This window comes from Chanodichthys erythropterus, chromosome 3, assembly GCF_024489055.1.
Source record: "Chanodichthys erythropterus isolate Z2021 chromosome 3, ASM2448905v1, whole genome shotgun sequence".
Taxonomy (NCBI): Eukaryota; Metazoa; Chordata; class Actinopteri; order Cypriniformes; family Xenocyprididae; genus Chanodichthys; species Chanodichthys erythropterus.
Genome location: NC_090223.1, coordinates 28,444,122 through 28,456,484, shown reverse-complemented (window position 1 = coordinate 28,456,484; position 12,363 = coordinate 28,444,122). Strand labels below are relative to the sequence as shown.

Sequence of the window (12,363 nt, the reverse complement as noted above, 5' to 3'; positions counted from 1 at the left end):
TCTTTTGGTTGCATGAAACGTATTATCTAAAACAACTTCTGGACAGAAGGACCACTGACTGGCTGAAGTTCATATCCATCTGTATGATGTCATTAATGTGGCCTCCACCGCAGACCCGGAGTCAGACATGAACTCGCCTAACCACTTATTCTTTCCATGTCTCTTCCCCTCTCTTTACTTTTTCATGCAACCCTTTCATTATAAATTCTTGTTATCTGTTTGTTTCTTGCTTTGTCTTTCTTTGCTCCCTCTGATCCACCATCCTGGTCCATTTTTGTGGATCGTGTCTTGTAGCCGACCTTAGCATGCCAAAATTTCTCTCTTATATTTCCATGTGGTTAAGTGTTGATAATTCAACATTCTCTCAGTCATATACCATAAAGTGAATAACATTGTATTCAATTACATAATATTGAGTCACTGTGGAAAAATTGTTTAAGTCAGCCCAGGCCATAAAAAGGGATAATTCCACATGAGTATGCAGTCCTCAGCAGAAATATGGGACAGTACTGTATCATTAAATACCAGTCAGCAGATTTCCACTTCTGGGGGCATTTTTGTGTGTGAAAGTCATTCAGTGGTGCTTTTCTGGAAGAGGAATCTCAAATATATGCGCAGTGGTGCACTGATCTAGCAGAATCCTTTAATATGCGATATTTCTGCAGTGTAACAAAGAGCGAACACTCTCGTTTATGAAACACAAGCAAAAAAATGAAAATTGTTTGTTCAATTATTCTAATGTGAATTGTCAGATTGAATTGAATGGAACTGATTTAGTAAGAGTGGTTTTATAAATGATTTTTTTTTTTTTTTTTACAAATGTTTTTACACAAATTTGTTCTATTAGTGTTTCATGAATGAGGCCCAGTGAATGGCCACCTCAACTCATGCATCTTTATAAGTTTTGTTGGTCCCACTTAATATCAGTTGGCCTTAACTACTGTGTACTTAAATTAAGCATTTGATACAATGCGCTTTTTGTGTTCACACGTTTTTTACATTATATATTATATTTTAAAAAGTACCTGGTTACATCATGCAATTAATATCTGTAATTAATTACATTCATAATTGCACTATTGACTCATCCCTTATACCTTAACCCACCCTTAAACTTACCAATACCACCAATACCTTACCCGTATCTCACCTCAATAGCAGCAAAAGTGTTTTGCAATTTAATATGAACACAATAAGTACATTGTACTTATTTTTTATGTAAATACATACCTAATATGAAGTGGGACCGTTTTGTCTATTAAAAGCCTCCAACACTGACTTAGTTGTACAAGGCATAGTAGAACTTTTAACCAATGAGATTTAACTGTGGGCGGGGCTAGTCAGGGCTGCGAAATAGAAAGAGAAACACATTTTGACATTTTTATTCATTGCTTATATACTTGTGGTGAGTTAGGAGTTCTCTAACTCTTTCTTCTGATGTTCAGGGCATCTCCATGACCCAGAGGATCAGCCCATGCTCTAGCTTAGCTAGCAGCACAGCGTCGCCCCCTCCTGGCAGCCCCTGCTCCACGTTGCCCGCTGGAGCCCCGGGTAACATGGGCAACCGAGACTGTGCTTACGGATCCATCACAAGTCCCACCTCCACACTGGAGAGCCGAGACAGTGGCATTATAGGTGGGAGACGTTATGTTGCTTATTTTAGGAAAACTGATTAATGCTAATCATTGATGTACTTGAACATAATGACCACTCAATGTCATTTTCAAAAATCTTACTGCTTTCTCACAGCAACACTTACGAGTTACTCTGAGAATGTTGAGCATGGAGGTAAACACAGCGAAAGCTCCCGGGGCAGCCTGAAACTCTGGCAGGCACAGAAGTCAATGGGTGCAGACTCCTTTCTTTATCGGGTGGATGAAAACATGGCCGCCTCCACTTACAGCCTCAACAAAATCCCAGAGAGGAGCCTGGAACATTCTGTCTCTCACTCCGCCCACTCCATCCCCCTCTACCTCATGCCCCGCCCCAATTCTGTGGCTGGTAAGTTTCTGCACCTGTTCAGAATAGTGTACACAATACTAGTGCAATGCTTACAGCATACTGTGCATTATATAGCGGGTATGCACATCGGCCGTTATGACTGCGATTATGCCCACTGACTGACAGCATTGGTTTAAAGTGTGTATGCCACAAAAAACACACAAAACACATCCAAAACAGGAAAGAGCTTTGCGACTGACTGTACAAATAGCTTTGACACAAAATCTGAGGTATGTTTTTACAGACTGCTGAAAGCTACAGAAAAAAGAAGCAAATGGATCGCTGCAGTTCACAGAAACAACTAGACTCCAGGCAGAGAAACATGTTTTGCAGTTATCATTTTATCAAAATGTTGGATTTTGTGGTAAAATCATACCGTATATATTGTATTGTTATAAATTTATTATGTTGACAACTCATCAATTAAATATTTAGCATCTTATATTCTGCATAATTGGGTGTTTTTAAATAAACACTGACAAAAACTATACAAGTTTTAGAACTGGACGATATGACGATATATATATATATATATAACATTGATATAAGTGATTACCTGGATTTAGACTTACCTATATTGTATTTATATAAAGAGTTCACAGGCAGATTTGCTTTATGTATTTCCCTGGCATCGAAATCAGGCACATATGAATGTCAGGAAACACGATTCCTGGCTGCAGGTCAATATCCATGGATTAGGTTTCTTTGACATGCCATAAGGAACACTTTTGAGCCCAACCTTTAGTGTAATCGTTTGTTTTACTCGCGTTTTCGCAGTTTCCTCTATTAAATCCAGTCATGCAGCAGGTTCTTTTGCCACTCAGTCCAGCTGAGGAAGCACATTCCAGCGGGAAAGTGATATCTATGCATACCCTCTATACTTGTATGCTGTCTAATTAATTATATACTAGTATGCTGTTTAATTATTATGTGAATTTATAGTGTGCAGTATGCATACTGTATAGTTAATTAGAATTTTTTATTCAAATATTCAAGCTGTCCAATCAAACATAATGCACTCGATAATGCTTCCGGTTCAGTTGTCACACTGTACACTGTGGGATTCAGTGTCTCACACTGTGTACTCTAAAATTTTGGCAATTATAGTTGAATATTTGCATACTATGCACAATGTACACTACATACTAGTGGCAAAATAGTACCAGTAGCATTTGTAGAAAGTCAGTCTGAACATACTTTATTAGATTAGATTCAACTTTATTCATTGTACAGAGTACATACAAAGCAAATGAAATACAGAAGTGTCTAACAAACAGCAATACAAATGTATTTATATATTATTCCCTGTAAGATGGCAGAAGGCTCCGTATTATGCTGAGCTAGTCAAGACTCGGTCCAGCGTTCAAATCCTGTTAGTTACAAACGCTCACATTCATCTTTCACTGCGTGTGGATATTTAGAGTCAGCTCTGTGTGCAGCTCATTCAGCTGAGGCTCTTTGAACACTTCTGTTCATGAATGGTGAACTGCAGAGACAGGAAATATCCCACGTAATCCAGACCCTAAAAGTCAACAGACACGTGTTTCCAATTCCCTCAAAATGTCAAGGTCAGTAAAAGCACATAGTGATTACTGTGAGAGCAATAGACGTGCCCCTCTTTTCAGCTTTATGGGCCATTTGAGCTCTGGAGTGGCTCCTAGATTCTGATGCCGACCCGTTACAACAAAGCAAGGACATCTGTGTGAATCTCCTCCAGGTTTTATGGAGGATTTGTCATTTGTGCTGCTGCTTTTGAATCCATATGTGAGAAGATGGTGTCAAACTCAGTAGCTCAGTTCCATGTAGATTTTTTCATATACTGTTGACTTTGGATTTTTGAAGGTTTGCTAAAAGAAATTTCCCAGATAAAGTGAAATGAATAGTTAGAAAATGAATAAGACCATGTCTAAAATTTTCATGCTTTGTAATTTAATTATTGTGACAAATAAAGGTTAACAAATTATATTATTTGTCAAAATAATTAAGTTAATAAGCATTGATATATATACATACATACACACACATCTTAAGTGTGACGTGTATAAGATTTGAGAAGACACAAACCTGCTCCCAGCATGCACCTGAGTGAAGACAACTGCAGCGCAGCAGTGAGAGAATGACGTGATCTGTTTGTTCATCCATCTTCGCATCTGTCTGTTCTTGTACTCTCCTCATCTCACCTTCTTCTCTCTCTCTTTTTCTCTCCCCGATTGTCTTTCTTACTCATGCATGCTCCCCTCTCTCACTTTTCATCTTTCTCATTCTCTTCTATCACACTTTTCATTTCTTTCTCTCCTCATCCCACCCACTCATTCCCTCTCCTCCTCTCCGTGTGTCTCTCTCCCTCAGTCCATCTTTCATCACATCTTCCCCTTTCAAAACCTGATCTGTGAGTTCAAGAAGCATTTGATTATTCTTTCAGACAAAACTACTTGTATGAGTCTTGATATGTTCACTTCCTGTCACACATATGCACCCTCATATATGCAGATTAATGTACTGGCATATTCATATGTGGGTGGTTTCCAGGGTGTTGCTAGGGTGTTCTTGGTGGTTTCTTGGTGGCACAAGTTAAAATAACCCACTGCCAAGTCTTTTGAATATTCTGGTGTCAAGAAATTGCTCAGGATTCTTCCCTTTTTAAGACTAAATGTGCAGATACATTAGTGAAATTTTGCCGCTGTTTAAAGCAGAAATCAACAGAAGCTGTGTTCTGTTGGTCAATATGGCAAATCTGTGATGAATCCATTGAGAAATTTTTCACCCACATGCAGAATTCCTGATCATGTGCATTCCTATTGAAATTACTGGATTTTGCCCGCAAACATTTGCCAAACAGTGGTAAATCTGAATGCGCCTAAAGTGTTTTTAAGGTGAAAATTGCATGTCTGATCAGAGATATGTAGATATGAACGCGCTCAGACGTTTGGTGTAAAATACAGACATGCTTTCGGGACCAGTGCCACGTGGGGCTGTAAAACACCAGTTTAGTGATGGCAGCCAAAGTCATTGTGACTCAGTTCAAGCGGCCGTAAATCCAGCAACACAGTCATGCCAGCCAGACAGTCTGCAGTGCAGATGGAGGGGGTGGGGTTGGGCAAGAGAAAGGCTGGTGTCTAAATCTTATATATATATATATATATATATATATATATATATATATATATATATATATATATATATATATATATATATATATATATATATATATATATATAATACAGTTAGTGGTGATGGCTAAGTCTCTTAAAGTTGCCATGAAACGGAAGTTGCGATAGTCTTATTATTCCCCTATTGTGACATATTCGAGACTTCTCAAACAGGAAAAAATGTAGGAAGGGACTTGGTTTTGTCTATTGAGAATTGATTGGATCATTGGTTTTAGTTTTTGTTGAATTGTCAATTTTGATTTCATACTGACATTAAGGCCCGCTCAAACCAAGAACAGTACCTATGAAGATAACAAAACTAAATTATATCCACACCAAAGAAAAGCCCTATTCGGACGGGATTAGTTTTACATGGGGAGGTAGGGGTAAAGTAATTATTACCAGCGCTTCTCAGTGATTTTAGTCCCCTCCGAATGTGCCATCTCGGTAATCATTACGGACAGTGTCAGTAAAGATTACGGCAACTTTTACCTTCTGTTAAAAGGTCTGGAAAAATTACCTCAGGTAATACTAATCCAGTTCGAATAGACCCGCTGTAAATATGTACAGTAAAATTACATAATTTCCTGTTTAAAAGTAGTTTTCTGCACATTTTTCAAGCATGGAAGCACTTGAGAGAAACATTCATTTGTGTTGTAGGTGGTGGGACAAGTCTGAGGCAAAAGAAGGTTTTTTTACATACCATTCAGAGCAAAAAAAAGATCGAAGCAATTGTCAGAGGCACAAAACTAATTTTATCTTTAGCTAAGTGCCTATTACCATCATAATCCAATCAGAATTTAATTAACAAATCAGACCTTACTGGTATTTATAGTTTATATATTTTGATTATATGTGTTTTCGTACATTGTATCAGGAAGCAGCGTATACCCACATGACGACAGGGAGGTGACTGCAGTGCGTAAATCGATTTACCCCTCCCAGTTCTGCTAGTTTTACTGAGATGTCTTGTCCCGTGCGAATTGGCCAATTAATATTACAGGCGTCCTGAGGTAAAATTACTTTACTCCACCTCCCCACGTAAAACTAATCCCGTCCGAATAGGGCTAAAGATAACATTCTATTTACTGCGGTTATGTTGACTCACTTTAAATGCCCTTTTAAAATCGGGTGGATTCTGATTGGCTGTCAATGTTTATATTGTTCATCAGCTGGTAAGTGATTTCAATGATATTGTTCCTGTGTCGTTATTGTCTTCCCTACTTTCCTCTTCTTAGAACTATTAAAACTTCATCGTTATAGTTATCATCCTTGGTATGAATAGGCCTTTGCTGCTGATAGAGATCCTCTATAAATGTATTATAGTTTTACAATAGTAAAATTAAAACTTTTTTTTTTTTTTTTTAAGTCAACCAAATTTTGTAAAAGCAGCTATCCCAGCTTGCATAAGGTTTGCGAACTTTGTTTCAATCAGCTCTCTAATGTTCCTGCTCATACGGGTTCATCTAGGGGAGTGTTATATTACTGAACGGTTGATCCACACATGTACAAGCTGTGATTTGTACACATATATACCATAGGGCCATGGTTGTGTTTCTTCAATTAAACATATTATAGGAGAACGAAAGGCTTTCCTTAGTATGTTGCTCCTGTCACCTTACATGGCTGGTGGCAAATTGTCCTTAGCATCTGTGCTAACACTGCCACAATAATGTTAGCTGTTGTTAAATAGTTTCAGAAGCTCTCTCCAGATGCTTTGAGCTGAGATAAATTCTGTGGCCACCCACAGTGCTCTTAATATTCTCGTGCATCAAGCCGCCATGAACTTTCCTCCTCATTAGCAATGGAAAAAGGGCTCAAAATTCATGCACACATCCTCGCTAAAGCTAATAACCACAAGCAGATATACAGATATAACCATGATATTACCATGTTTTGATAGTACTATGAAATGCCACTGTATTCTTAATACAATGAAGTATGTTGTGCTTTCATTTGTCACCTTCATTTTTTAATAAAAGCATGAGTAAATGAAATACACATATTATAGTTTATTAATTCCATAATCATTAACCAAAATATTATATATCCAAGTACAATCTGAGGTCATTCTTTTAGCAAGGTAAATGTTTTATTAAACAAAAATACATTTTTATCTTCATAGCTAATGTTGAGATATAAAAACGTTGAGAATGCAGGTATTATAATCTCAGCAGGAACAGATTCATTATGCTGTTCTAAACTTACACTCATGTTGGAACAGCAAGCTCCTAGAGAATATTTTTGCTGGAATATTTTTGCTTCTTTTTAATAGCTTTTTTCATTTACTTGGCTGCTAGAATGAGAAAATGCATAATAAATGGTTCTGTTTTTCACTGTTATTGTTCTCCCTCTGTTGAATATGTATGTGGGCAGCGTGAGTTTAAAATAGTTTATCAATCTCTCTCTCTCTCCCTCTTTTTCTCAGTTTTCAGTTTCAATTCCAATGCAATATTTATTTCAGTTTTCAATTTTAAACATCAATACACAAAATTGTAAAAAAAATAAATAAAAAAATGTAAAAAAACAACCAATAACACTAGTATTTTTCTCTCTCAGCCACTAGTTCAGCTCACCTGGAGGATCTTGCATATCTGGATGAGCAGAGACAGGCTCCACTGCGCACGTCTTTGCGTATGCCACGTCAGAACTCCGGTTCCAGCCGCTCTGGACCAGCGGACATGAGAGGTGTGTGTATATTCTTTCTAGATTTTGTGCATATAAATGATCACATGTATCTTTTTCTCTTCCACTTTCCTTCACTTCATTACCAGCCTTGTGTATAGTAACAGTCATGTGTGGACAAACCCACTCATTCTTTATTTTTGCTGATTTTTGTCACCAATATGAAATAACATAAACAGGGAATGGCATGGGAAGCATGAGAATTATCTATTGACCAAAAAAATGTTAATCAAAACAAGGTTATATTTGGTGTCAGAAGATTTGATGAGCAGTCTTGTAGTGTGACCATCAAATCAAAAACCAATAGAAGCACAGAACCTGATGATGCAATTAGTGAGACAACAACAAACCACCAGTTGCACCACATACATACGTCGTTTTTTTAGTTTTTTTTTTATTCAAGACAAGCCATGATCATTATTATTGGTACTGTTTTGGTCTGCTAGCCACCATTTCAATCCCACATATAATGCAGCTCACAGTCACCGAACATGTCACGGATAGATGATGTAAAACTCCGGACGAGTCTTCTTGCATGTATCCATTTTTAGCACGTCTTGATTGTCGTACATTCTCATATTAATGACAACCGAGATCCTACAGTGTGACATGGCATACAGCTGGGATCATATTTGTACAGTCTGACAAGCAACAGTCGTAAAGGACTATTATGAATCTTTAACGTGTGTGCACCCGTCTTAAGTAACTTAAAGGTGCCATTGAACGTTTTTTTACAAGATGTAATATAAGTCTAAGGTGTCCCCTGAATAATTTTTTTAACTGTCTATTTTGGGGCATCATTAGGCTGCTGGCCCTTTAATTGCTCGCGCTCTCCGCCCCCCCAGAGCTCTCGACTCTATCACTGCATAAACAAAGTTCACACAGCTAATATAACCCTCAAAATGGATCTTTACAAAGTGTTCGTAATGCAACATGTCTAATCGCGTAAGTATGGTATTTATTTGGATGTTTACATTTGTTTCTGAATAAGTTTGAAAGTGCTCCGTGGCTAAAGCTAACATTACACACTGTTGGAGAGATTTATAAAGAATGAAGTTGTGTTTATGAATTATACAGACTGCAAGTGTTTAAAAATTAAAATAGCGACGGCTCTTGTCTCCGTGAATACAGTAAGAAACGATGGTAACTTGGAAATGAAAATTATCCCATGATTTACTCACTCTCGAGCCATCCTAGGTGTATCTTCTTTCAGACACAATCGGAGATTTATTTAAAAATATCCTTGCTCTTCCAAGCTTTATAATGGTAGTGAAGTGGGGGATGTGATTTTGAAGCCCCAAAAAATTAATCCATCCATCATAAAAGTAATCCATACGGCTCCAGGGGGTTAATAAATGCCTTTTAAAGCAAAGCAATAGGTTCAGAGGATTTCGATATAAGAGAAGAGGAGCTTGAGTTTGTTGCACGGCCTATTTGTTTAAACGGCGAGATGCATCTAAGCTTACGATACTCTTACATCCTGCGTCATACATCACGTCAGGGGTTAATCATTTGCCGCAAGTCGACTTGCACAGTATGTGTACGGTCATCTGGCGGAAGCTAGTTATTTTAGTTTATAAAGTGTTTAAATATGGATATTTGTCTTACAAAAACCCATCGCTTTGTTTCAGAAGGCCTTTATTAACCCGCTGGAGCCGTATGAATTATTTTTATGATGGATGGATGCATTTTTGGGGCTTCAAAATCGCACTTCACTATCATAATAAAGCTTAGGAGAGCCAGGATATTTTTAAATATATCTCCGATTGTGTTTGTCTGAATAAATATAGTCATATACACCTAGGATGGCTTGAGAGTGAGTAAATCATGAGATAATGAAACATTTTTAAATAGTAGAATACGTCCCTTTTAAAATGTTAATTATATAGATGTGCATGTGCACCTTGCGTCTCTCACATCTGTTGTCCGCTACACACAGCATGTCCCATTAAAACCCTTAACACACTCTGCAGGTCTTCCGTGGATCACTCTCCCCCCTCATCCTGCTGGTCTTGGCTTCCCCTTTGCACTGCCGTGCCATAATCTGTCTCCTGTCCAGATCGAAGTATTGACTTCCTATTAGCATTAGCACTGGCTCATCTGTCAGAGCTCAACCTGCTGTCTAAACCTCACAGTCAAGGCTCCACACATCCTAAATCAGCAGTGGAGGTCTGGTTTTCCTCTCTGACTTGCTCCAGTAGCTTGAGTCACAATTCACTAAACAACCTGTTTATTTCTGGATGGCTGCACAGGTGACGAAAAAGTGTAGGTGCTCAAACTGTGCGTCATACATGAGGTATCCAACTAGACAGTAATTCTAGCACACTGTAGCTAATGACATAATTTTACCGCAATTACAAGCAGGTTCTTTCATGTATAAGTATAGTACTCTTTCAGAAGACATTAAGAGCCATTTCCACCGGTAATAATGATGGTTAATTGTGGAAAACATTCAGGGATGTGAAGCCACCCTAGCTGTGCCATGAAAGGAGATTTTAGTGTCTGCCACTGAAATGCTATGGGTTAAATTTTTCCTTTCATCGTTTCATTATTTACAACCTTCCCAGATCTAGTGCTTTATAGCCATTTTACTGCTCGGCTGCCCTGGTTTCTATCTCTCTCCTTCTTTTTGCTCTCTTTCTATGTTCCAATAGGCTCTGCTAGCATCTGAGCTCAGCATATGTGCCCGTAAAGGTCACCTCGCCCTGCGTAACCCCGCCCACCTTATTATGCTAATGCACAGATAACTAATTCACATGTTATCAGGCTAATTAATAGTGCACATGCAAATAGGGGGATAAATAACCTCATAATATGCTCCATCACACTTGTTGCAGTATAAGCCTAGGCTGTACGATCAAGAAATGATATGGCCACATTGAATAATTTATGCTAATTTTGTTGACGATCCCCGTATTATCAGTAATTGGGATTAACTGTTTGTGTAGTTAGGCTTATGATATGAATAAGAATAATGAAGAATATGTGACCCTGGACCACAAAACCAGTCATAAGGGTCGATAAATTGAGATTTATACATCATCTGAAAGCAGAATAAATCGGCTTTCCATTGATTTATGGTTTGTTAGGACAATATTTGGCTGAGATACAACAATTTGAGAATCTGCATATCAATACATTTGAGAAAATCACCCTTTAAAGTTGTCCAAATGAAGTCCTTAGCAATGCATATCCACTTACAAAAATAAATTTGATATATTTACGGTTGGAAATCTTTACTTAATATCCTAACGATTTTTGGCGTAAAAGAAAAATTGATCATTTTGACCCTTATAATATATTGTTGGCTATTGCTACAAATATACCTGTGCGACTTATGACTGGTTTTGTGGTCCAGGGTCACATATATATCTGAATATGAATATTATATACATGAGGATTTTTTTATTTTTATTTTTGCAAGCATGCATATGTGGTGGATTATAATGACGATGAATATAAATTCTGCTATTTGCATGGTGGCAATAAATTTGACAAACAATCTAAAACGAAAGCATCAAGCATCCTCAAGGGTGGTTTCCGGTAAGCACGGCAACAGCTCTGCTCCTGTTCTTGATGTGTGGATGCTTTTTTCTGATTTTTTTTTCTGCCGTACATTAATGGGTCTAGGCACCTCATCGACGACCACTGATTGATGGTGTTTCACACTGCAGCTCCAGCTTGCGTAAGCTGCCAGTTCTGGCCTTTTTCAGACAAAGCATCTCCCCCTGCTGGTTAAAAAAAGATTACTGCAGTGTTAATCTGGACATTAAATTGTGAAACTTCAGCTTTGATGGATGAAATAGCTGTAAAAAGAAATAGAAAGAAAAAAAAGAGGCTTTGGGTGGGATATAAACCTTTTTCATTTAGTACATTTCCTAATGTTTTCCATGATGCAGTGCGCTTTGCTCCTTACCGGCCACCGGACATCGCCCTAAAGCCGCTTCTCTTCGAGGTACCCAGTCTGATGCCCGATACGGTTTTCACCGGTCGAGAATGGCTGTTCCAGGAAGTTGACATGTGTCTTCGCAGCAGCGAGCCCACCGCCAATCAAGGTGTCATTATTGCCGGCAATGTGGGATTTGGCAAAACGGCCATCATCTCTCGCTTGGTGGCTCTCAGCTGCCACGGCATCCACATGAGACAGATCACCTCTGACAGTCCACACGCCTCACCAAAACGTGAGTGGATTAGTTTAAAAGAAAACCACATAATTGTCTGTTAGATGCTTAAAGGTCTCAAAGGAATATGTTCCTTTAAGATCTAATAAACATCTAACAGACAGAAAAGGTTGTCATCATTTACTGACCATTGTGTTGTGACCTCAAACCTGTATGCTGTTAGTGTGTCTGTAAAACAACACATAAGGAGTTATTTCACACCTCTTTTCCATGCCAACGCAATATTTGATATATTTTACAGTTTAATAAAATTGTGTTTTTCCCAACTTTTAACAACTTCTCGTATCACAGTTTTTATACTTTTTTATTACTAAGTGCATTGAAATTCTGCTATATTGAATATTAAA

The 12,363-nt window shown here is 38.0% G+C and overlaps 1 protein-coding gene across 4 annotated transcripts in view; it reads left to right on the top strand.

Annotated features, from left to right (window-relative positions):
• The window catches only part of tanc2a (tetratricopeptide repeat, ankyrin repeat and coiled-coil containing 2a), a 180,363-nt gene that overhangs the window by 146,303 nt on the left and 21,697 nt on the right, over positions 1-12,363 (top strand). For all 4 annotated transcript variants that reach the window (XM_067381643.1, XM_067381642.1, XM_067381644.1 and 1 more), the window contains 4 exons: positions 1,446-1,635; positions 1,750-2,001; positions 7,710-7,838; positions 11,735-12,016. In XM_067381643.1, coding sequence (XP_067237744.1) covers positions 1,446-1,635; positions 1,750-2,001; positions 7,710-7,838; positions 11,735-12,016 — 853 coding nt within the window. The remainder of the gene's footprint in view (positions 1-1,445; positions 1,636-1,749; positions 2,002-7,709; positions 7,839-11,734; positions 12,017-12,363) is intronic.